The sequence below is a fragment of the Diprion similis genome, chromosome 13 (genome assembly GCF_021155765.1).
Source record: "Diprion similis isolate iyDipSimi1 chromosome 13, iyDipSimi1.1, whole genome shotgun sequence".
Lineage (NCBI taxonomy): Eukaryota > Metazoa > Arthropoda > Insecta > Hymenoptera > Diprionidae > Diprion > Diprion similis.
In genome coordinates, this window is record NC_060117.1 from 8,935,158 (window position 1) to 8,962,983 (window position 27,826).

General features: G+C 35.4%; 1 protein-coding gene across 11 annotated transcripts in view; it reads left to right on the forward strand.

Moving 5' to 3' along the window:
* LOC124414286 (hepatic leukemia factor) overlaps nt 1-27,826 on the forward strand; it is a 212,297-nt gene that overhangs the window by 112,967 nt on the left and 71,504 nt on the right. For 9 of the 11 annotated variants that reach the window (XM_046895323.1, XM_046895317.1, XM_046895316.1 and 6 more), the window contains exon 2: nt 6,549-6,578. The exons of the other annotated variants lie outside the window; for them this stretch is intronic. In XM_046895323.1, the coding sequence (XP_046751279.1) occupies nt 6,549-6,578 (30 nt within the window). The remainder of the gene's footprint in view (nt 1-6,548; nt 6,579-27,826) is intronic. 11 annotated transcript variants of the gene reach the window in all.

Here is a 27,826-nt window from a genome sequence, read left to right on the forward strand (position 1 = left end):
GGTATCGATGCTGATGCAGAAACAAAGTTTTTTCCGTAAGTAGTTGACTGTTGTATTCGTTAAACATCATGAAAATACACTATTACGTTATTCCTGACATAATTGTTCGTTTGATTATAATTCATTCAACAATTGTAGATCTTATAGATCCACATGGGAAAAGAGTTATAATTATTGCAGACTTATGAATGGTCAGATTTATATCCTTTTTCTAATTTTTATAAACCATTTAGTTTTTGAATAGTTCCTTTCAACCACACGCTGATTAGCTAATTTAGTTTTTCTCTTGAATTTTTTTTCCCAGTGTTAATATGTACAACATACAACATCTATTATCACCGTGGAAATCTCTTCTTCTATCTCCTCACTCCATTTCTTACCCCTCTACTCTTTCTCTTTGGCTTACAATTAGCACTATGGCACGTAAGTTACAGTTTGACGTACACCTTATAGGTATATATGTATATGCGGAACTGCCAAGCGCTTACTGCATGTTTTCTAATTTAGTTTTACCAGTTTGCTCAAACGCTGTGAAGTGAATCGAAGTCAATCGACATGGGACCTCAGAGAAAAAGAGGAAGAGAATAAAAAATGGGGAAAAACGGGTTTGCGAGTAGTATTGTATATTGTTTTATCCGTTTATCTACACAAAGTTTGTCTCACCGCATTCGGATATTTTTTAAATTCCTCGCCCGAACGAACGGATCTAAAACTTAGAAAAGATCACATTGTTGGACCGTTCCTTGAATAAAAAAAAATGTACCATGTAACCAGTTTCACTAAACCAGGGCTCAGTTTTATTGGATGAATTTTTCACATTGTCTCACGATTTTCCAGTACTTTTTAATAGGTCATCAGTTTACCATCGCCAACAAATATTGGTTTCACTCATCACATGTGTTTCCGAGCAAATGAAAAGCTCGGGAAAACGCCTGAATTAAGTGATTTGTCAAAAATTATCGATTTAGGCCTGAAATGAAATCTCTTTCAAAAACTGGTAGAACAATAAGACTTTTTTTCATCAAAAAAAATGACTGCATACTACAATCCCCTAAATGTTTTCTCCGTAGGCCAAGGAAAACTGTTGAGATAAGATTTTATTCAATCAACTCTGCAGTTATTCCTTCGAAATCTTTGAATCGCAATATTAACCCTTTAATTCACGCTGAGACGCTTAGCGCCCCACAATTTTTTGTACACCTTTTTGTCGATTAAATTACTTTTCTTGGTAACAAGTACCGAGCTTTTTGGTTTCGCATTGTTCCCAAAATATTTCTAAATCTAAAAAAATTAAATTTAAAAAAAAAATTCGAATTCTGAGTTCAAACTCGTAATCGGTGACTCTCAAAACCATGTAACATAAGGTTTTATCAAAGTAAAGTAATTTTTTGAATTTTCGTTGGCCATACTGGATCCACCATTTTGATATTTTGTGTTTAGATTTCAGACTCGTAATCAGTACCTCTAAAACCATGTAACATAAAGAATGATCAAAATCAAATAAATTTTTGAATTTACGTCGGCCATATTCGGTCTGCCATTTTGAATTTTCAAATTTCGATTTCAGGCTATCTATCATTTAACTTTTCACATCTTTACATTTCCCACCATCCAAGTATTCTGATTGGTTGACCAAATTTTTCAAACCAATCAGAATGCTTGGATGGTGGGAAATGTGAGAATATGAAATGTAAAAAGTTACATGATAGATAGCCAGATACGTAATCAGCGAGCCCAAAAGCATATGGATGTAAAATTTCAAGTGAGTCGCATATAAAGAAAAATCTATGCATAAAAATTTAATTATGATGAACTGCGAAGTTCGTACATTACCAAAGCCCTTGGAAAAAACCCTCAAATAAATCGGTTGAAATTGTCTTCGACTGCATCAGCTCTCTTTGTCCGGGAATCGGAGGTTGGCGAGACGCCCTCTCGGCGAGAAGAAGCCTCGTCTACGAGCCTCAGTGCGCCTCCCACTGGAGCATTATGCGAGTCAAGATAGAGTATCTTCGACGAGGTACATTTCCCTTCCTCTTCTTTCGTTGGGTGATCCCTTGACCCCTGCCCTGCCCATCGAGGCCCACGCACCGAGCCCAACCCCCGTCCTCTTCGGTGCTTCTTGCCGGCTACACTGACACTGAGAAAAACATTTACTTATAACGACTAGCTTATATATATTCCGACCAGAAAAGTCAGTGAGATTTGCTGAATACAGCAGCTGAATACAGCAGCTGTCTAGCATAGCTGGATAGACTGTGGCGATAAAATTGGGAACTGACACGGGGGTGGGGCTAAAAAAACATGGCTGACTGCTGTGTGCAACGAAGAGTTCAGCAGATTATTTACACTCAATGCTCATTTATCAAATTTCTATAGTATTTTAAACAAATTTTGTTTACGTTTTCATTTTATTCAACTGAATTTCACGCTTTAATTGTTTATTTAGTTGCAAACTAGAACTGGTTTCTTTTTTGGTCACCAGAGAAATGACCAAAGTGGTCGGTTCCCAATTCGTGAAAAACGCACAACATCTCGTACTGTAGAAAATTGTTCAACTTAAGGTGCATATAAAGACCCGTTGTACACCTCGAAAACGCGGGGATGCAAAACTCCTATACCGCTCAAGCGATCAGAGTGAAACTTGGGCAGGTAATGCCTTATTTTGGCAAAAAGTGGAGTGTCTCTTTACTTTTTCAAAATTTTGAAAAAACATTTACAGATTAGTTACCACCCACAGAAATTGGCCAAATTTTCACAGTTACACTGAATTGATCGAACTATCCGGTATGATGCCATTCGGCGGTAATGAAACACACATTTTGAGCCCAGTCCCATGAGATTTAATCGTGAATTGACGAAATGGCAGCTAATCTGGTTTTCGATTACGAAGAACACCGAAATCTCATTTTGGCGACATTTGTTACCGACCTTTCATGCATGCCGGTAATTTTTTACCGATCGCTTGAGCCTTATAGAAGTTTTGCATCCCCGCGTTTTCGAGGTGTACAACGGGTCTTTATATGCACCTTAACAGGAGTTCGGAGCTCAATTTCCTTCTCTTCTCGCTGAGTAATGAAATCATTTCAAACATTGGGAAATGATAGTGAATTTGCAATTGCGCTTGTGGTTTGGTCCGAAAAATCTCGGAAATTGATTCAAAAATACGCATAACATGTGATAAGATTCCGATATCAGTAGTGTATAACATAACCTCGAAGTTAGTGACAATCTATTGTATAAAGTACATTCAGTGTTCTGCTCAATTTTTTCAACGTTATCGGCACATAGACATAATTGCAAATACTATATCAACATTATTTATCCAAATTTTAAACAATTTTGTTACTTTAGAGTTGAGAAATTTACAAAATACGATGTCTTGACTTAGGCGTTACTCTAACCTCCTCTTAAGAGGATTCTATTTTTGGATTGGACGTTGGCGTATATATTTTAGTTGAACTGAAAAGGTTTGCTTATAACGAAAACTGAAATATATAATTTACTCAATTGCAAAAAAAAAATAATAATAATAACAAACCGCCCCTTGACATGCCTTACTTTCCAGGGTGATTTCACCCCCTGAAAGTGTTTGCTGGTAGATAAAAAAAAAAAATACGTTTCGCTTAGTTTTTAGTCTATCTACTAAAATATATTACAAAAGAAATCAAATTGTAAAATTAGAAAGGCGCGAAATGCATCGTTTTCAAAACTTAAAATGGCTAAAATCGGCATGACTTGGCTGGGATCTAAGGGTTAAGATAAAGGGTGGCAAAGCATCTTTTTCAGTTACGGCTTCTTGTGGCCTGGAATTCTCGAAAAATGGACTTTGTATATCAATTGCATTTAATAATAATATTACTATCTACCGGACCAGGAATTTGACAGTGGATTACTTCTCATTAGAATGGAATTGTCAAGTTCAAACACTCCGCATCTTCATCAGTTCAGTACTAATCTAAATATCCTTTGTTTCATCAGCGATTGAGAAAAATGAATTTATTTTATTGCGTACATATAACCTCATTTAAACCGGTATACGAGAAATTTAAAATATAATTTCTAGCAATCAACGATCGAGAATAAATGTCTTGGTTTCGAGAGAGTTCAAGATTTTTTGCAAAGTGGGTTAAATGGATTACACCCGTAATAATATTTTTATTAATCTGAAGTACCGCAGATCCCAATCGATATTTGGTAATTCAGTGAAACTGTGAGAAGCATGATCATGACAAAGGTGATAATTACTTGATTATTATTCATCAATTTTGCAGAATTTGCGTTCGATGATGTAACGTTAAGTGTACTGCTGGTATAATTAACTTGGCCCGTCTGCTTGTGATCGTTAAAACATTCATTCCAGCGATGGCGAATTGATCGAGAAGGTTTCAGACACTTTATCCTCCGATCAAGCCTGAATTAGAGTATTTGCTGAAAGATTCGTTAAGCCTGGGGGATTTCGCATTATCCCACAGTATAATGCATCGAAGTATTGCGCAACTAACTACCACGTCCAGGATAAGACACAATACAATTTACGAGAAGCGTCGCGTTGATTGTACGGTACAATCGAGAGAATCAAGCCTCTGCGTTCTGAGCATTACGCCTCGTTGTGAAGCTGTGGAAAAAAATGCAATACTTTTTATTTTTCAACATGGAGAGAAATTTCATTTTTACAGTTACTAGAAAATTCTTTTCAGTGTGATTATATAGCTGTAAATACTATATTTCCTACTTATTGTCATGCTAAATTTATTTGTTCAGTTTACTACATTTATTTAAAAAAACGATAAATTTCTGCAATATTGCAGAATCATTTCAATTCATTCTTTGTGAAACGCGTAATTTTTGTATTGTAGCTCAGTTTTCCGTTGGAAATTCAAGATTCATTCTCGAAATATTGGACTGAAATATTCGAAGCTTGAACCTTTGAATTGAAAGCCTCTGAAACCGAGCACTGGTGGGATTTTGAATTAAAAAAAGTACGTTTCAAAGGGTTAAGAGGATCAAGGTGAGTTAACTTTGACAAATGGGGAAAATCTATGCTCAATCGTGCTGCATTCAACTTCTGAAAGGCTTGATTTTCTCTGAATTTACGAAAAAAGTGGCCAGTTTCGTCGGGATTCATTAAAATTCATCGATCGTGTACAGCGAGTTTCATTTATTCCACGCGAGCAAAAAAATTCATTTTGCAATCGTTGTGCAGTGTCTATAAGCTCTTCGGAAAACAAACGCCCGTCTCTTCAACACGTCCAGTAAATATCGAAGAATCGAAATTTTGGCAAACACTGGCGAAGCTCGATGAAAAATTGATAAACTTGTTGAATTGGCAAATAGAATAAAAAAATGAATGCTCTTGGCGATGCTTTTTTGACGAGATGGGGCGACTGCTGCACGAGCGAAATGTCGAGGTGGTGCAATAATTCAATGCCATTCTTTCGACGCTTGTCAAGCACTGAATACCCTCCTGCTGTGGTTACACGTCGCGAATAATGCAAACCTGTTGCAATAACGTTGAATCCTTGAGCATAACGAGCGCAGACACAAAGGCGTGGCTTAAAAGCCAAGAAGAAGTACCTGCACCTAGATCTAGTTGTCGAAGTGCGTCGTGAATTTTCTACACGGAGGGGAAGGATTATTTAACAGTCAAGTGATATTTCTTTGATTCGACTAAAAGCTGTAGTCAAATCCTTTACTTTATTCAAAAAAATACTTTTGTCGAACGAAATACTTGTGACAATTTAACGTAGAACTGAATCAAGCCTTTCAATGATCATGCTGTTGATCAATTTATTATTCAAGGTAACATGGTATGAGTTTCTTGCCAAAGTGTGAATTTTGTATCAAGCTTGTATTAAATTCAAGCGCATCGAACGTGTTCTTCGAATAATATCATTTATCATTCTGTTGACCCACAATTTTACCCAATATTTATTTAGTATCCGTATCTGACGTTTTAGCAGACTACCCGGTTTTATAACTATCTCTGAAGCTACTTTTGTAGAGAGAAAGTCCGCCATCTAGTGGCCGTTTACAGTACTAGTACACCGATGTTTACGACGAATATATTCTCTACTTGTTTCGAAACATGGGGTGTTACTTTTACCTTGTCAACAAATTAGTGCAACTGATTCAACCAATTACGCCAAACAACCTCCGGTTAGATCAACAAAGTAGGGCATTCGATCGATATAAATTTTTTGTTGGTTAGATTCGTGTACTTTTACTTGGAGTACCTGATTGTTTCTGTCAACGAACATGCGACTTAGAGGAACACTACATAAACTTTAAATGAAATGATATTGAGTTGACTCAATTTCGGAAACACATCGAAAGGTTCACTCGAATCAACACTTCACTCGATCGCGACAGGAATGGCTCTTGTTGAATCAATATGCGGTGAAAGGATTAGAGGCGATAATAGTTATCGAGTGAATCGAATAAGAAATGTGTGATCTGTGTTATTTGAAACGTATTATTTCCTTTATCTGGATCTTCATGTACCTCAGATAACATTCACGAAATATTTTATATTTATATCATTTTTTCAGGTGACCCCATGATAACATCCTCACTGAAGGGTAAGTTGGCATTAGCCAAATTCATAATTTATTTTCATTTTTTGTTTTTCTTTCATAACCTCGTTTTTAGTTTCTATTAATTACACCTTAACGATGTTTTGATGCATTTATTTTTTATTTTGTTGCAGTGATGTTCGATTTATCCATCCAATCACGTTTTCGCATTCACATATAATACTTCAGCAGCAATCATTCAATGATTTTTCATGATCAAATAATTGACCGTTGATTATTCAACGTGCACGACGGTTCATATAATTTATAGCACCGCAATTCACCGAACCTGAATTTGCACTGTTAGTTGGTGGCGTACAGGTAAAATCATTTTCTTCACAAACAACCGGTTACATCGGCTGCTGTCGAAATGAAAATAGTCACTCACAATTGTATATTGAAGGTAATAATTGAACATTGTATTGTTATAGCCGCCATTGGACAAATTTCTATTGAAAATGAATAGGTTAAAATCTGTTTATACTGTTTATGAGCATCGAGACGTTTATTGTTTACGCCTAGTTCAAATGCTTGGTCCATTTGTTTGTTTTTGACGATGTGTATCATAGTCGTACCGAAATAATGAAAACCTGTTGAATTTACCTCTCACAATCAATATCGAGACACGATTTCAAACAATGAAAAGGGCAATATTGTCTCATTAAGGTCATGTAGTATACCTACCGTTACCAACCGAGCAAACGCACCCGTTTTCTTCTATATTAAAATAAATAAACGCACGGAAAGGGTTGAAATTTTGACGATGCATCGCTTTTTACTATTTCCCGCATTTTATGGGTCAAAAAATGCGTAGCTGAGACACTGCGCGTTTCCGGAAAAATGAGGAATCAAATGAGTTATCGTGAGATTGTTTTCATGCAATATTGAAGTGACTTTTTCATTCTTATTTTATTAAAAGTTTATTTTATATGGAAGAAACAGAGCGATCTTGCTCCATCGGTAAAGGTAGAAGTTCTACATGACCTTAAGAGTGTATCAAACTCTCTCGGACTAGACTTATGTCAAGCAATTGATGACCGTATTTTGGAAAAGAACGTACCAGCAAAAGTACAGGACTCACATCGTGTTTGATAAAGCGACTTTAAATTCTATTGAAAAAAAGCATAAGGACACCGAATGCAGGATGTATAAAAAGATATTCAATTTTGAAATCACAAAATGACTTTATATCGAGTTTAATTTTAATGAAAATCAGAAGAGCTTGCGTAAGCTTCAAAGGAATCGAATACGTTTTCAAGTAAGTTTTCAAGGATAAGTAACTGAATTAATAAGTATTAGTTAAACACGTCTGTCCTACAGTTAAAAATGTATCAATTTTAATAACATCCGAGCCCTGCTGTGGTTGAATCTATAGAATTTATAACCATTTCGTGACGTTGGTGTCACTTTTACAAAAAATTATATCCGGTAATCGGTTCGAGAAAAGAAGAGTAAAAATTTCTGTTCTGCAGTAACTATATTCAGTACCTAATTAATCCGTAGTTTAATCGGGGACAAAATTTTTCCCAAGACTTATCGCGGATATAACGCGTATTATGTACAGGCATTTGCGTGTATCTTGTATTATATATGAAACCCGAAGAAGGCCGTCCGATGCATATAGTATACCGTGCATATTTGACGCTGTGCATCTCGCGTGGTAGTTACACAGCCAATCTCGTCAAGATATATCACCTTGTATACGTTGCACAGAAACGTTGAAGAAAAAAAAAAATATATATATATATATATACACACATGCACACATATATTATATATATATGTCACATTTGTGCATACCTACGTATTTATAAATAACGTATATACGTTCGCTTCGCTAACGCGTAATCATTTTCATTAGAGAGGGAGGAGAATGTTTTGTCCTTGTGACGTCACATCCTGTCGCGTTTTCTCCTTCACATATATATATATATATATATAATACATATATACATAATATACAACCTGTAAAACGTATACTTTATACATACGTATTTATCCGATATACATAAGCCTGAATTTGAAAAAAAAAGAAAAAAGACACGCTGTCCTACCGTTTTGTAACCACTGTTTCAGACTAATTCCATTATGACACGGATATACACATATATACACGTTTTTAAATTGGCGGGTCTATCATCTCATAGCCCAAAAGCTTATCACATTGCACTCAGGAACAAATTCCTGGCGAGTAAATTTACGGTAGGATTTTTCACAAGATAATGAAAATGTTTGGACAATTTTGCATAAGCAATTTTTCGCACGTTTTGAACACGCGTCATTCGCGTGACGTCATTATATCGTATTTCCAACGTGACAACGTGTCGACATTTCTATTTTGGAAAATTAAAATTGAAACTTGATTGAAAATTGATTGAAAGGATTCTTAACAATAAACTCGACGGCGTATAGGTTAAAAATGTCGCGTCCGGGATCCGATGATGTGGCGCGGAATTTGAATATCATGAACGTATGTTTACATAACCTGGATTAATTATACTACTAATAATGTCAGAATAAACATTCAAACGTTTTACCATATTTGCTAAGTTCAGTATTTGGGTTTATGCCAGGTATTTGGAAACCGGTGAAATTTCTTCTCAGCTCTCCTTATGACTATACTGCCATCACTGAATCAGCAAAAAAATCATGATGCCAAACCCATTCGCCTTAAAAATAATTTCTCGACTTCTCTTGCGCGGTGATGATAATTTGTTATTCCTTCTGTTTCCTGTTCATTCATTTTCACAACTGCATTAATAAAACAGGGACTGACCCGGAAAAAAATCAAAAGTAGCGATTTTCCTTCGGAAATTGTTGGGGGGGGGGGGGGGGGGGGGGGAGCACTGGTAGTCTACGTTTCGGTTTTCGGGATTCACACCCCATTGCTTCAGCCGCCATCTTGAATTTGAGGTCTTAATCGAAAAATATCAATCCTAGGGAAAAATTAACACGAGCCAAAATGGTAGGAAATTTAATTTCAAACAACTTTGGTGATTACCGTTTTTCGTGTAGAATGGAAAATAAACGAGATAATAAAATATTTAGATTCACTCCCAACGTCTTTTCGAGCCTTAATCGAAAAATATTGATCCTGCATACCTCGTTTATTTTCCATTTTACACGAAAAATGGTAATTACCAAAGTTGTTTGGAATTAAACTTCATACAATTTTCGTCTTTATCAATTTTCCCCTAGAATCGATATTTTTCGAGTAAGATAATGTAGACTGTCCGTGACCCCCCCCCCCCCCCCTCCCCGCCCTCCCGCCGCTCGAACGATTTCCGAAGAAAATGCTAATGATGCGCTAATAGAAGTCCAATTTTGTAAGTAAAAAATGGTTGTTTTGGAATTTATAGCTATTAAAATCATTTTTTAAATAAAAAAAAGTGTCACTTTATAACCCCAGCAATGTACACATATTAAAGTCTATTATTACGTTGAAAATTCAATTTAAAAAGTAGAAAACATAACCTCTCCGCATAACCGAAACCGCGTGGAAAATCCCACATAGGTTTTTGGTAACTTTAGTCCTATAAGAATATCAGATTTTCATTATCTTGATATAGTACTGAAGATGGCCGGCCATGCACGGCGGAAACGTCTAATAAAAATTACTCCCAATAAATGACCGTAATAACGGTAATAACTAAGATTTCATAACCTCAATTCCGAAGGAAAATCGTTACTTACAATTTTTCTTGGTCAAATCCTAATTCGTCTGGGCTATGCCTTGTGGATCCTTGGCTTATTTTTTCTAAAATAAAAAAAAAACAAATCAATAAAATACAGTCCGAAACATGCTGAAGACAGAATAATGGAAGAAATCGCTCGAGTTGATCCGACGCGCGTTCGTCGAGGCGTAAGCTTCTGTGTTTGAGCTGCAGATCCCCGCATCTCATTGTGTTACCCATCCGTGTTTACACGGCGATTTTCCCTGTACACGACGTACGTTTGCTCAGCTTGTGTTCAGTCTTCCTGTAATTTCCATATTCGTCAATTCAAATCGTGGGATAGATAGTTGTTGGCTCGCGATTGCGATTATAGATCGAATTCCAAACTGTAAAATTTGTTGCGGAAAATTTTTGTGATTCACCTTGTGCACTTATTGTTATAAGTTGCTTCTCACATAGTCAATAATTTACTCGGAAAATATCTTTTACTATCTTGTTTCGCACTGCGTTCCGTCTTGAATCGACGGTTATTGAGAAATTAACTTTACAACTATTTTTACACGCTGTCTTTCGAATTCCAAACGTAATGAACAGAACATTGATTGTTAGTTTCGGTTTCAATGTTACCTAGTATAAGGGACAGTCTATATAACTCTGATTAGTTACTTTTCTTTTGTTTAATTTTTTCACCTTGAAAATGGCTGGCTATGCCCGGTCAAAACTTTGTAATAAATTATAAATATAATGTTTATTCACATAATTTATAACCATTAGAGTATAGTATCGTTTGGAAGTATTATGTTTTTCTATTCGCTCCCAACTGAATCACTTGTTGGAAATAGCAAAAAAGAAATCCTCTGGGAAGGATATTTCTTAAGGGATCACATCGCTCTAACGACCAAAAAAAAGATCAACTTGGACGATTTATTTTGGGAGAATGGAAAGAGGAATAAGATTGCTTTTCAGAGGGTTTCTTTAACACATATTGAAGCGTAAAAAAAAATTTACCATTATTTTGAATCGCCTTGTGTTTAAAACTTCTTTACGGAAGGAGGCATTTCTCGTGAAATATAAGACTTGGGACAAAAAAATTTATAATTCGTATACTATTGTCTACGGAAGTACGTAGGGGTTTTTATCAAGTCAAATTTTGTGGAAATGGTGCACTTTTGAAGAAATTGGTCGATTTTTGGCTAGAAAATAAGCAGTGAATTGTTTGAAAAAAAAGCTTAGATTAAATAGAAAAAAAAACGGCTGCGTATTTCGATAAGGAATTTAATTTTGAAGCTACTGTAAGAATTTCAAATCAATCCATGCAACGGTGTTCAAGTAATCTGTCTTCTCAGTTTCATAAAAGTAGTTTCGAGAAAAATGCGTTTAAAGTTTTTTGAGCAAAATCGAGGATTGAACCGTTTAAAATTTTTTGTTCACTATAGGACTGACTGGATATTACTTTTATGACTCTAAAATATTGTTTAAGATAAAAACAAAATCGAATTTTCAAAAATTCTAGAGTGGTTTTAACAATTTTTAAGGGTCACTCTAGTAATTTGACGGTAACGTTGGAGTTTTTTTCCAGACGACTTAAAAGCTCTGCATGAGCCGCAGTCGGAAAGTCAATTTTTTGTAAAAATTCATGCTTCCACAATTCTAGAGGCCAAACAATAAATTATTCATTCAACAACGAAAATTGAATTGACGTTAAAGCAATCTTTGAAAATTAGAATCAAGAGATGCATCCTTGTTATATTTTGGCGGTAGGTACTCGAATTCGTGTATGAGATTCAGAAAATTAAAAGTATCTTCCATATTTCCCGAAATTGCCCAAATTTGTTAGAGAAAAAATACGGGTTCTACTTAATTTATTGAAAACGCAACCCAAAACCGATGTGAAAATGATCGTGAATTTTTTTCGTTGAGAGTTCATCAAATTGTGAAAAACTTTAGTATACAAAATTCCTTCTGAATGTGAAAACAGTTTTTGCAGAGATATATATATATATATATATATATATATAGTGATTCCTGAAAAAAGTTACGCCAATTTTTAAGGCTCGGTGGATATTTTGTAAACTGCTCAAGTAAAAAAAATCTTTTCTCCCATCTATCGCAGAGATATTCGTGAATTCTGTAAAAAAAATCATATTCTCTGTCTGAAAAACCTGAAAGTTTGAGAAAATTCTTCACGAGTGCTTCATCTGTTTGTATCATGAACACCATCCATCATACGACCCGAGCTAAGCAATCCGAAATAATTTTGGAAACGTTAACAGTGAATTCCAGAGAATTCCCAATCCACAGAAATTCGTCTTCTAAATATATTGCACAACAATATCAAGTATTGTTTTTTGCTGTAGTCGAAAGAGTTTGAATTTGAATATAATTATAATATAATTATATTCAAATATATATTCATATATTCATATATATAAATATTATATTCAATTATATATAATTATATTCAAATTCAAACTCTTTCGACTACAGCAAAAAACAATACTTGATATTGTTGTGCAATATATTTAGAAGACGAATTTTTGTGGATTGGGAATTCTCTGGAATTCACTGTTAACGTTTCCAAAATTATTTCGGATTGCTTAGCTCGGGTTTCTAATTAGATCTAATTAGATGCCGAAGCAAAATTTCATCGCATATTCTCACACGCTGCAGTATAATATTAATCAGACTCCCGTAGCTCGATGAAAATGCGTTTGGATTTTATTTTTATTTTCACAACAACACGCGGGTAACTTGATCGTGGATTATCTGTAACGTCTCGAGAAGCGTGTCCGTCTAGCGCACGCACGCACGCCTCGCAAACCGGATATCAGGATCATCGGTTAAGATCGTTATACCCGATCGACCATGTCGCTCATTGTCAGAGTAAGAAGGAAAAAATATTAAAAATGAATAACACTAAGGGATGAAATGGATGACGACACGTTAGGTATATTCGAGGTTTAAACAAGATGTTTGTTTATACGATGCGAGCAAATTATCGCGATTTTTCATCCGTGTTTTCCGTACACAAAGTATCTACCCGTTTCTACGAGGGTTGAGCGAGACTGCAAGTGCGCATGCGCGGAGTATTCATTTCAGCAGCGTTGCCAACCCTGTATAGTTTTTCTTAGATCTTTTTAAGAAATTAGATTCCGTTCAAAGAAAAAATAAAAGTTGTTTCCTTATAAGGAAATATCATCGTGGAGTGGTGGTTAAAACTTGAAATGGTCATTATTGCGAATGGCCGATATATCGAAAGTTGATGAATTGTTGGAAATCTTGATTTTTGAAAGTATCGCTGATTAGAATGACTCCTAACCACTGACTCAAGATCTCGAACAATTCATCTTTCGTTATTTTATTTTCACATGTTTGAAATTTCGATATATCGGCCATTCGCAATATTGACTTTTCCAACTTTTGACCTCCACCCAGAAATTTTTCGCGTGCACAACTTCTTTTTGACAACTCAGATAAAAGATTGTGCCTAATTCACGGTTTAATATTTTGAATTAAAAACGACGTTGCACTTTACAGCGAGAAATTTTTTCCAAATCCTTGTAGATCGTCACTAAAATCTTTGTAACTATATTTTCTGATTCCCAAATCTGCTTCACGGTCCGCAACAGCTTGCCTAAAATGTAACTCGTACTTGACACTTGATCCCTAACTATAATCATTCAGCGTGAACTCTAACTTTGTACACTATGTTAAAAAACTAAGATTTATGTGGCGTTTTGTGTTCACCTCGCTTTGCGAGACCAGTGTTGCTACTATTGCCAACTACCTCATACTATTTTACGTATCTTATTCTTGGGCGCTTCGTCGCCGAGCGTGGGTGTAACTCGTTAATTGTGAGGTCAAGAGAGAAGAGTGAGAGAGAAAAGGAATAAAGGCAACCATTTATTATGAGGATCCTTTAACTAAACATGACACGTACGAATTGAAAAATAATTGGTGTCTCACTTGTCACTAAAACCAGGAGCTCGTTCCGGACACTTTTTCTGCACGCAATATATCATCGTCGTGCTCTGAGCTGCACTGTTGAAAATTTCTGTATGGAACTTCCCACCCTGGATTAGAAGTTTTATTCGGATACGGAACAGCGAATCCACCGCACGTTCATTGTTTATTCAATTTACAAGTACAATAAATTTACTGCACACTTTGGTGAATTGAAATTACTTTTTTTATGTTTTTCTTATACAAATTTCAGTCAGATCAAATATTTTTATTGTAAATTTGAGATAAATATATAGTAATTTACGTCGCTACACCGAATTTCTAAACTTTCTACCAGATTTTGTAATTTGATAACACTTTTGTACAATAAACGTGTAGTAAATTCACAATAATTTTTAACAGTATGAGCTACCTTGTCAAAAAGATTGTAAGATGTGATTTTGAATTTATGCTGATCGTATCGGTACCTTTTTTCAATCCCGATTGCAACGTTGAAATCAAACTGTTTTTTACAGATTTCAAAATATCGCATGTCTAATGGCATTAGGTCGCAATCACCAAAAATTCGATTTTCGTGGCAAAAGGGTATACAATTTTCTTTATTTTCCACCGTTTCCCTTGAAAATGATTAAAACGTACAATTCAATTGAAATCACGCGTTCGAATAACCAGAATTTTTTTTCAAACTCTCCAAAAACCATTGAAACCCATAAATAAATTGAAACCTGCAAAAATTCAGAAATCTTGAGGAAAAAAATTCTCGAAGCTGAGAACAAAGGCCGTAACCACCATTTTTTTTTTTTTTTTTGCAAACGATTTAGAGACTAATAAAACGCATAAAAAGTGAAAATAACAAATTCTACAGTGACGATGTCGATTTTCTGACGTTGATTTTTCAAACCGTCAATTATCGGAATGATTGTAATAACAATAATAATTTTTGGTCGCTTAGCCATTATGCAATTACTGTAGGAGACCGTTTTTTTCAATTTTCATCAGGTCCGAAAGGTCATATCTACCAACACATATGACCTTCTGCTTTTAGTTGATGAATTTATACTTGAGTCCAAGATGAATGAGAAAATTTATTTTTGGAAATTGTTGCTCTCGATTAAACTGTTATTCAATTTCACCCTTCCCGATCATATTTTCATGTTTCAAGACTAGATACGATCAAAAAAATATGTTCCCTTTTGCCTTCTTTAATAGCAAAGGGTCGCAAGATGGCGCTTTTGAAGGCAAATCAACTTAAGTTGTAAGTTCTATGTAAATATTAACAATTATCGGCGATTGGTGAAACGTAAAAGTTTTAATATTCACTACTATTAACCACTACTTATACACGGAATGGTTCGTTGAAATTTTCTTTTTGTTTTTTATGTAAATGTTTAACCACAAAATAGTGAACAAAAAATTGATGATCGACCTACGTTTCCAACATTTCTTTCCACGTATACAATTCGAGGTCAAAATGTTTCGTAAAAATCAATCTAAAGCCTTCGCGTCGCTACCAATTTTCAAACTTGTCCATTTCTCATGATCGATTGGGCCTTTTACTCGTTGATACTGTAACATGACAAGCATGTGAAGGTGTGAGATATTAGTGAGATATCGATGGGTCGCCGGTCCTCGGTTTGAGAGAGACGAGGACACTTAGCGAGAAGACGCCAGGCCGACCGGTCAAAATCCCTCGCACTAGCATTCAATTTCATCGCGTCTAATGTCTCATTTATATTATTTAAATATTCATTGAACATAACAAGTGCTATTTCAAATTCAACAAAATTGTCGTGGAGGACCCAACTATTACTCAATTAACAATAAATCTGGCAGTGATGAAGCGTAATCCAACACCGAATCAAGATCCATCCTGCATCAACGGCACTTTACCAGCTTTTTTCAACCGGAATTCTGATCATCGAAGGCTGTTGCCGAGAGCCACTCACTCCCAGGAACATTTTCATCGAATTGAGTATCAATAATTATGTGATATACAATTTATTTCAAATCCTCCAGAATTTCACGAATATCTGAATTTATGTTTATGAAGTAAAGAGACATGCGAATTTGTAATTATGAATCTGTAAATTGGCGTAATTTTAATTTGTTAGTTATATCATTTTAATTAAGTCAAAATACACTGTCCGGATGCGCCTGAGGCTAACATTACGGGTGTTTTTTTTTTTTTATCAATATTCGTGATGATACGCGGTACGATTAACGTTTGTTATTTCGAATTTTTTAGATGACTTCAATCGTTCAAATACTAGATTCCAAATCACCCAGAGAACGATTGTAACAACAGGGTGTGTAGTAATCATGGAAATTATGGAATCAGAGAATTCTCAGGGAATTTTATATACCCTGGAAAAAACTTGGAAATCTCAGGGAATTTCATTCAATTGAAATTCAAATGAATCTAGGTTCATAAAATTTAGCTCTTAGATGAGAAATAAAATTTTCTTTTCCAAAATTTCTCAAAAATTGTACGTGCTAGCCAATTTTTACAAATTCGCCTCACAATGTGCTGTGCTCTAGTCAAATATAGAATATTCTTGTTCGTATGACTATTGCATTTTTCATTTACCTATTGTGTACTCGAGAACAAACTGGATGAATAATGATTCTTGTTTGGAAAACCTGGAATTCTCAGAGAATTACGTTTTCACAAATAACTGGACACCCCGAACGAGTGAAATATTTGAAAGTGAAAGTCTGAATGAAAAATTGGATTGAAATGATATATCGTTTTTTCCACCCGCTAAAATCTAAAATTTACTATGCGCAACTCTTTCTGCACGTTTCCAAATTGAAAACGAATATTTGAATATTTTCCATTTGTTAGAATAATAATACTTATTCGATACATTCTGTCGCTTGCTACGAGCACGCTGGCGATAAAACCACGCGTTCGAGTCACTATCGAACTTGTTTAGCTGCACTGTATTATATATTTCTGGGTTATCCTATCTTTCTACATTGCAAGTTACCAGATTAGCTGTTTTACCTATATACAGAAGAGAAGTAAGAAGGTAAAAGTTTTACTTTCCTGCATTATTCGGATATTTTTAAGTTCGCCTTCCATTACACACTGAGTGAAAAAAAAAACATATATATATATAACGAAAAAATCACGTGCCAAATGCCAGTAGGGCATGTAAAATTTTTTTTTTGATGTACCAACTCTAGACAAACGCCCTTTTGACTTTAGAAAAATTTTTCCTGAAGCCAAAAGGGCGTATAAAAAAAAATTCAAGTTTCACTCTGAAACGTAACACAATAACTCCAAAAATAAAGCTACATCAAAATAAAAATGAAGAATGGAAAATTGAACTGTAAGAAGAGTGAAGAAGCGGTAAAATAATGGATAAAAGCAAAAGAAAATATTAAAAGATTTAGACGGGATTTTTTTGTTCTTGGAATAGTTTTTACATAGTCAAAAATTTGTTTCATTCTTATTGTGCTACATTTGTAATTCGTTAAAAAAAAAAAATTCCATAAAATGTGTTTACAAAACTATTAGCAAAAAAAATTATATAATAATAATTTAATGCACGCCCTTCGACATTTGGTATGCGAAATATCAAATGTATAGATTACAAAATTTGGACCGAATGATGTTTACCGATTGAATTGAAAAGAGCCTGAAACTTGTTTCCAAATGTATCGAGTCGACTGTAAAATTATTCTTACCTCTCGTCAACATGCTATAAAAATTGACTTCCTGCATGTAGAAGTGCAGTTTTCTTTTTCCGTTCGTTTCGCTGTGTCTGAGGTAAGTAATTATCGAGCCTGCCAATTTCAATTAACGTCCTCGCGGCACTTTGACCAGTGATAAAGATAGTCGTATTCGCTATATCGTTTTACTCACTGGTCAGTATAATGTTCGCACACACGAAACGTCGCTAAACGGCTTTCCTTTCAGTATCTTCGTTGCTGCCAGACGTCATTTATACGTACCGTATTAATAAAACTAGCAGAAACTCGTTCTCCTTTTGTACGAATATTATTTACGGATAAACTTTCGAGTTACGTCCGTGACCGGTTGAGAAAAAGGTGATCTTTGGAATTTTTTTTAAAGAAAACTACTGCATTGGAATTTCTTTATGTTTTAAGGATATATTTGTGGATGTATAATAAATACATGATCAAATTTTTCGAGCAAAAAATTGAAAATTCAGCGAATTATTCGCAATCTCCCAAGACTCTAAAAAAAAGTCCCCCCACTACTGCAGTGATAGGGACCTTCGCAGTGCCTGAAATTTAAAAAAAAAAACCAAAAGTTTATCAAACTAGAAGGTTTTATTATTATTAATTACCCGTACCATGACCCTTGGTCGAAAAAAAAATTTTATATTTAAGAAAATGCGGGAGTTTTAAAAAAAAAAATTCAAATTTCGGGCGATAATTGATTGATTTTTGGCCTGCCAAAATTACATTTCTTATTCGATCGGAAAACTGGAGGTTTATGGTATGGAGAATCATATATAAAAGAAGCTGCAACAAGAATCAAAGTGCTCGGATGATTTGCCTGCAAATTTGAAAAATGTGGCTTTGAGAAAAATGCGATTCAAGTTTTTTATAGTAAAAAATCACAAACGTTAATTAGTTAGTATTTTTTGTCTATACTCACGGAGAATCATCAATGCCAGGCCCATAAAGTGAAAAACATTCATCTGGAATGTCGAAAGCTTCTTTTTGCTGTTATCTGCGGTTCATCCTGGCTTCTTATTTACTCTCGTGCGCAGATTTTTGATCAAAACTGAGCGAGAGGCGCGGTCGCTTAAAGCTCTATAACTCCGTTAATTTTGCTCCGACCTTCATGACATTTTGATACAATATTCTTGTGATGTTGAACATTCATTTTATCAAATAAAAAAAATCGGGTTTTTCTAAATTTCACACTAGTATGACACATTTGTTTCACAGCAATTCTGACGAAAAAACATTTTCCTTCATTGGGTTTAACGAATTTTTGATTGGGATAAACTATTCAAAAAAATTCAAAATACCGTGCAAAGTTCCCCAAAGTTCCAAGGACTCCATATTAAATTACTTTACCCATCGCCAAAGTTGTATATTCAAAATCTGCAATTAAAAAAAGCGCACATTCTCTCGCTGCATTTTGATCAAGTTTTATTCTCGTCGCATTTCTCTTAGAAATTTCAACCAACCAGGGTGTAGAAATGCTAATATAAAAGTATTGCGAAACTTTAGAAATCGTAATTGTATCGAATGCCGCGTTATAAATTATTGCGGCTTGATATGTTGCGTAATTGCTACTGCAGAAGCTGGAGTAGCTCGTTTTAATTGTAAACGAGAGAGACAACGGGTTCCGGAAGTCTTGAGGACCAAATTTAATTGCAGTTTCACGAGAAAGTCGCCGCGAGTCATTCTCTACTTGTCTTTGTATAAAATTCAAGTATTTTACGCACCACCTCTGTACTTACAATACGTTTTTGGAAATTTTCTAACGCAATATTGTCTTTTTCTTCTTTCCTGTTTTTTTTTCCAAATAACGATATTACAAATGTACACACCCGGCTTATCAGAAGAATAGCCTTTCGGATTTTCCTGTAAATCTTTCTTAATTTTCTATATAAACTTGCACAAAAATGTGTTAAGTGGTGGTTTTGATGGAAAATGTAGGGGGCAAAATAATTCAATTGTTTTGGAATTAGAAGGAAAAAATTATGCAAAAGAAGAATGTTATTCTCGGATTTTGAATGCTCCGAAAATTAAAAAGCTACTCCTTCCTCTTTGCGATAAAAGCTGTTTTTCGGATTCTAAGACACTGATAATTATACAGAAATTTCATAATAATGTTGATCATTTTAAAAGCTAGAAAAATTGCCTCAATGATTTTTCTGACAAATATCGTTTACTGCTTAATTTCACTTATCAAACTATCATCAGCAGCTGACTGACGATTAACTAACTAAAATGGTTAACCTCAGCGTTGCAACTGATTAATTACATTTGTAATTACACTGAAATTAATTAATAATTACAACAGAATATTGTAATCATAATCGAAATAATTAGTAAATACAAAATAAAATTTCAATTATACTCAAAATAATTAATCATTACAAAGAAAAATTGTAATTATACTCGAAATAATTACTAATTAGAAAGTTAAAATTGTAATTCTACTCAAAACAATGAATAATTATTTAATAATTATATTTTGAGTACAATTACAATTTTTACTGTGTAATTATTAATTATGACGAGTATAATCAAAATTTTCTTTATGTAATTAGTAATTGAAAATGGATAATTAACCATTTTTGCAACCCTGTTTAACCTGAACCTTCGCCCGTATAATCCACAATTATTTATTCATTTATGAAGAGATTGAGTTCTTCTAGAAAATAATTACCACGCGTAGTTTTTCCCACTTTACATTATACACATAGTGAGAAACGATTCACTTTTAAACACGAACCTATTGAATAATTTATTTGTGCAAGAAGAAGAAAGTTTTATTCACCGTGAAATGGAAAAATATTTCGTACAGGTCAAACAGGATATATTATACGTATACCTATAATATTATTGCACGCGATTCAAATAATTTCATTTCGCCAGAAATGAATAAAAAATTTCATTTGCCGGCCAGTAACTTTCTCTTTTTCATTGCGAATTTATAATATATCATTCATTTATAATATAAGTAAATTACTCAACTGTTGCAAAGTAATAATTCAATGCCTTCACAATCAAATATTATGCCTTATAAATATAGTGATCATATGTATTGTGAATACATATCTATGAACTGTAAGTTTTTGAATCCAAAGCTGTTTTCTGCTATTTTCTGAATATATTCTAAACAAAATTGTCACGGTCCGGGTTCGAACGTTAATAATATTTCCTAAATCGTTGAATGCTCCGAATTGTTCGGTGTGTAATGATTTTCAAATTGTAATCAGCGAAGGAAAAAAGGTAATTAAAAAAAAAAATGATAAAATAAAAGCCTCGCACCAACCTACTAACAATCGTAGAAATGTAAAAATCGCGAATAATCCAATGTGACACAGTTTCGTGCTGATTTCAAATTTCCGTGGACAGGAAGTAGCAATTCCATTGAATTGCCTCCCGACCGACAATGAAACGTCCGATGACAATGGCGAAACTAGCTCGTGGGTAGGTATACTATACGAGAGACGCCATGAAAATTCCTCCGCGGCATAATACACACGTGAACCTCTTATAATATACATGTATACAGGGTGTTTCCAAGTAAACGTCGCAATATGCTGGGTTGCCTACCACTGCGGGGAACAAATGTCGGTAAAACAGATCCACCGACTCATAATCACTTCAACGTGACGCCGGAACTCGATCGCTGAACGCTTCAGGATAGGATATAGACAACGAAACAACTGCTTGGCTAATTGCACACAACTTGGCAACACGGTCAGTTCCATCTAACTCACGAGGACTTTGAATGCGCTACTTGCCGATAAGTCGTTAGGTCTGCATTGCCGATATTTGTTCCCCTTAGCGGTAGGCAACCGAGCATACTGTAGTGTTTAATTAGAAACATCCTATACGTATGCGTAGTGTATATATGTATAATGTGAATACCTGTGCAGCACATTGCACACCGTATATATTTCGTAAAAGATGTCTCCGTATTTCGTTACACACACACACACAGCCCAAGGGAGTCAATGTCGATAAGAACACGGAACGACAAACAAAAAGGAAAAGTGGGAAGAAGAGGAAAAAAAAGAAGATTAAACAGAATAGAAAAATCGAACATAAAAATTGGCAGATAAAAATAGTATACCAGCGTCTAGAATTCATATCTCTTATTCTGTAACCAAAGACGGTGAGTTCTTTTGCGAATAGCGTCGTCGTCAAGACAGTCGAGCGTCTGTCATGCACACTTCGGCCATATGCCTTTGCATTTAAATACCCGGGAGACTTTGTGCAATGGTGTAAAAGAGAGAGAGAGAGAGAGAGAGAGAGAGAGAGAGAGAGAGAGAGAGAGAGAGAGAGAGAGAGAGAGAGAAACGTGCGGGAATAAAAAAGGTATTTAGACAAAGAGAGAAAAAAAGGAATACTTGGTATAAAAAAATAAAGAAGACAGAAGCTGTCACCGTCTCTGCAGTCTTCTCTATTTACCATGTATGTACATACATATGTGTATGTGCATATGTACAACACGTATGCCGGCAATTCTTCTTCATAGTTCGTGCACATCTGTCAGTCAGCTGACTGTTTAATAATTTTTCAACTACGTCTCTCTGTTGATCACTGCGCGTTGCAGCTTTCGGATCGAAAAGGTTTTTCACGCGCACGTGCAGCAGCGTTTTATTGCATATACCGACGTATAAAAGATGCGATTTATGTACTTAACGTTATCGGAAAGTTCAACATAAATTGTCGACTTCGCCACATGGTTTTGCATATATTGAGTTGATATCCAGAGATTGGTAAAGCGATTATTTTGAATTACTTTCGAATTGTTGAACAATTTTCAGCTGTCTAGAATCAAAGTAAGAATTCTAATGTGGAAAATGAAATGTTTTAGAACTTTAATAGCTTTTACCGCGCTCTTGAAAATTCATTTTACGTTATTTTTTCCCGTCAATTGTGGAATACTTGTAATTATTATGCCATTTAGATCGGTATAATTCATATCATTGGCTAAATGTATGCTCCTAAACACACACACACACACACACACACAGCAAGTTGTACACCTCAAAGGAAATTCGAAGGATGGATCGAATCTGCTCGTTAACCAAATTATAATATGTCGCCGGTGGCATAAAATTTGATAACTATTAAAATTGACAGGAAACTATATTTAAATTCTGTATGAAAAAATCATTAACCGTAGATCCGGTAGACGGTCGAAAACTTGTGTTTTCGAACGAAGGAAACTCAAAGGAAGGAAAAAGAAGAATTGGTGAATAGAAAAAAAGGAATCAGCTACCGCCTATCAAATTACTGTACACACGCTCCTTCCTGACGAATGTCCTCTATACCAACCACTTAATTGGTACCTTATACATATATCAGCTTTGTCGAAACGGAAGACGGAAAGAGAAGGCGGGCAAATACCGAAATGGAATACTTTTTAAACCTCCTGCTTTGATCGTGACCTTGAATTTCTTGATTATAAGCAACCAAAAAAGGCCAGTAGAAGGCGTGAAACGCCTGAATTAAGCCCCATGAGAAATGGGAAATGGGTATTCTAAAAATGTTTCAAAATAACGTGTAATATTGATAGATTGACGATGTTTGAAATACGAATTTCTCGACAAATTTTCATTATTGAGAGAGGTTGGTTGACCAAAAATGAACACTCTTTATCAATTTAATGCGAGATTGTTGTAGGTTGAGTATTTTGTTTATGAAATTTAATAGGCGAGCTATGAAGATCTATTAAAATACAGAAGATATTCGTATTCTAAACCAAAGCTGAGAATATATCGATATATGATTTCAAATTGTCTGAAATTTGTTCGATTTCATTCTACGATCACTTTTATTTTACTCGAAAGACTATATTCTAAAAATTCACTAAAGCACTTTTGTATTCATCATATTGGCATTGAAACCGAATTCTATTGGATTAAATAAATCCGACAATTTCATTGTGATTTGATGAATGTTGCAGCTTCAGTTCTATTTTTTCATTTGAAAATTGACTTTATCAAGAATAAAATACACGCAACAATTTTTTTCGAACACATTCTTATCGTAGAAGATTGAATTTTTTCCTGGTAACATAAAACCACAGTCTAAATCTGGCTGTAAAAATTTTTTACCAGAATATTTTTCACAGTCATATATCAAAAACGAAAAACTCGATGTTATAAAAATGTCACCGAAATCCCCCCGTGAAATATTATACGTATATTCTGAAATCTATGAATTCAATTTATCAACCAAATTTTCAAATTGATGCGTAAAAAGGCGCAAGAATTAGTGATTGGTTAAGAATTTAGTAGTACAACCTGGCACTTGAGCGACTTGGAAGAGTAACTTGATACTCGAATTCACAAACGGTTCCTTATGCCACGTAGACATTAAAGCCGTTAACATAAGCAAAGGGCTGAACGAAGTTTTGCCCTGATATTCTTGTAACGTGACACCGAGTTCCGACCCTGAGACTACAGCAACTGTTGCTCGACTTCTTTTTTCATATCTTACTTTTTCGTCATTTTTTTAGTTATTTGTGCACGTGATCCCGTTCTACTCCACCAGATATTGCCCTTGTGCTCAAAAGTTTCGATGAACGATGCAAAACGATCCTGAAACTTTGTCCGGAATCACAAAAACAAATAACGAATTGAATGTTTTTCTCTTCTATTTTATTTTCGGTCAAGTATCCACTTATTTTTCAACCGGGAATCGGAGTGGAGTAATTTAAAAATTTTTAATTGTGTAACTCATTTTCTGAAATTCGTTTGGATTCATTATTTATTATATAGTTGGAATTTTGCGTTACATTTGTGTCGACTATTCTTGGCTCAAATAATATTGTTTGAAACTTTTTAAAACCCTTTGTTTTATTGTTTCCAAAGTTTTAATTTGCCAAAGGGTGTTTCACTGAGCAAAAATTGACACCATGATTACGTATTTCATGATTCCTTACATTTTATGGAGTGATTACAAGATTCTACTCGATAAATAATTTTACTTTAATTAAGTAATTTCTCACGATTTCTAATATTTCGTATGATGTCTCGTGATTTTTAAAATTTCACAGATTACAAAGAGATTTCTCTAATCCCAAATGATTTCTCACGATTCAGGGTGATTTCGATGATTACGAAATCGATCTGAATGATATTGACAGCATGATTCCTTGAGTGAAACAGCCCTTGTGATTCATCTTACTCAAAAACTCCAATTGACTTTAAAAGTGACTTGAAACGACCGAAATGATTTCAAAAAACCTCAAATAACAAAACAAACAACTTTGCGCGTTTACACCTGACTTCCAAACTGGTTGATCCTTCCATTTCGTTCGATTTGCACCTAAAAAATGCTACCATGTTTGAATGAAAAAAATGTCAGTCGATGCCATAAAATACATTCACACGATTCCCGTTGTAAACTTCATTTGGAATGTTTAATTTATCGTTTCAATCTGAAGATAAAAATTTGCGTACGAAAACATAAAAGCCGATAAAAATATGATCGAAGGAATAGATCTGTAATAATTATCAGTGAAAACCTCTAACGAATATAATGTATATCGTATTTTAGAGTTAGATTGCTTGCGACAATTTATAGCGCGTATTGTACACGTGTTCAACGAAATTACAAACACTTTCGGTGTCCAAAAACTTTCGGGCACTTTCTCCGGCGAACGAGACGGCGTCGTCAGTCACTGTCGCGACTCAGTGAACGTGGAAAAGATTGGGGGTTTCAGGTATGAGGCAGCAGGTAATCAGTGTTGCCTATAAGGCAATACCGAAATGACCCACACCGAGGCTGAACGATCGGATCTTGTCTAGCCCCCTACTTGTGAAAAACGATTTATGTAATTGCCGCCAGTGTGTAATTAATTCATCACTGTTTACCAGTGATATTCACAGTGGCTATGCGAACAGAGACGCGGTAATAAAATTTAGAAAACTCGGATGAATAATAAATGGTCCTAGTCGAAAATGTAAAGCTCCGTTCGGTCGACCGATCGATAAATTATTGCTTTTGAATTAATTAATAACAACAACCGCCGATTTAGCAATCGAGTTGTCTTACGGGGATCGGTTTTCATTCCGATTCTCAAAGTGTGCGTATGGTTTCGAAATTCCACATAATATGCACAGATAAATATACCGTTCGAACTATGCGGCTATCCTCGTGGCTATCTCGTTTTACTTCTCTTTCATATAAGTATATCTATATGTAAATCTGTATATATATATATATATATTATATATATACTTGACATATTCTCATCCTTCGTCGTTGTAAAGTATAGACGCTCGTTGGCGAAAGTCGTCTTCGCTGTTTTCTTCACTTTGCTATTCGAAAGGCTAATAAATTAGTCGATTGTATACTGATATGATGCACCTCTGTGACACTGAATATAATCGATCCTCGATCAACCTGTCAACACTTGGCAACTGTGAACAGACATTTTCTTGGAGCGCATTTGAACCAGTGACCGATAGCCAATGGGCACACATCATTCAAATGTCGCGGATATTCTTCTGTAACATACGAAATTGAATTTAACATAACGTGGCAAAGTTGGAAAGGCAAAGTTGAGAGCACATTGAGTGCTCATCATATTAACACAACAGAATCCTTTTTTGGCTGCTCAATCTACTCGTCAGATCTGACGAACTGTTTGACCCGAGGAGGGAAATTGAGGCTCTAGGACGTCGATGAAGCGACAACCTGTTTACCCCGGTGACTTCAACTTCGTGCAGGTCAAGCCACGCTGTGAATGAGGAAGTGAGCGAAAAATCATGACGGTTTGATTACTCGGTGGTAATAATCGACGATTCTGCAATCAAGGTATTCGATGCCTAATCCCTAGATAGAGTGCGTGCCAATCGAAGAAAGCGAATCGAAGAAATTTCGCTCAACGAACCGTTACTACAATACATATAATACAACGACACGTGTGGATAATCAAATGTTGCCTTCTACTTATTCGAATAAATCCTCGTGTGACTACACCGTCTATGCGCTACACATATTTTACCGTCGTCGTGATTAAACGTCAAAAAATAATTTATCGCCTTAATCCGCAACGCTCGATTTGCATATCTTGTTTCATTCGAACATCCATGCAGAGTCCACATCACGGCTGTGTATTACAGACAGAAGGTGCTGTGTACCTGTAATGGCTCACCACGCTGTCACCTTGACTTACCTACGAGAACTACACTGTGTCGGTCACAAATGCCAGTTCTGCAAACTGTGTGCATGTACAGTATACAATAGTCATGCCTACCTGACTCTTTGCAAATGGCACTACTCTCTGGACAATTGTTTTGGTACCAGCTGCAATTGCCAAAGAGGCTTCAGCTAGTCCGATGGATTCGACAACGTGGTTACAGGTTCTCAGGGTCGAATCAATTTGTTGAACAGTATCTTTTTTGTTTCTTGGTTTCTTTCTTTATTTCTATTTTGTTTCGGATATTCTATGTTTCGTTCTCCATTCGTCTTTTTGTCCCTCCCTCCTTCATCCTTCGCCGGTATTCACTGAGAGACGACATCATTAAGCTGAGTCATCCTAGTTTACAACCTATGTACCCACTTACCTACTCCAAATTACTAGCGGAGTTGAAATTGAAGAGTGCACGAACGCTGTCTTCGGGTCGGTATGGACGAAGGTTGATTTTTTAGCCTGTTCGCTCAGTTTCACTTTTCGGGGAGCGGGGAACCCGAGAAGGCAGTGCGGCCGGTTTTTCGGATGAATCTCAAGCCAGCTAGAAGCGGAGAAGAAGCCCTCGCGGTGCTCGGAGAGCCGGCCGAAAAAAGGGGCCGAAGTGAATTTAGGCGAATAAAAAACTCGGCTAGGTGGGCAAAAACTGTGGAAACAAGAAGAGTGTGGCAGTTGCTGCGCGGTTTCCGCGTTCGCGAAGCGCGGGACCAGGAAGAAGTCGAGGCGGCGGCGGTGGC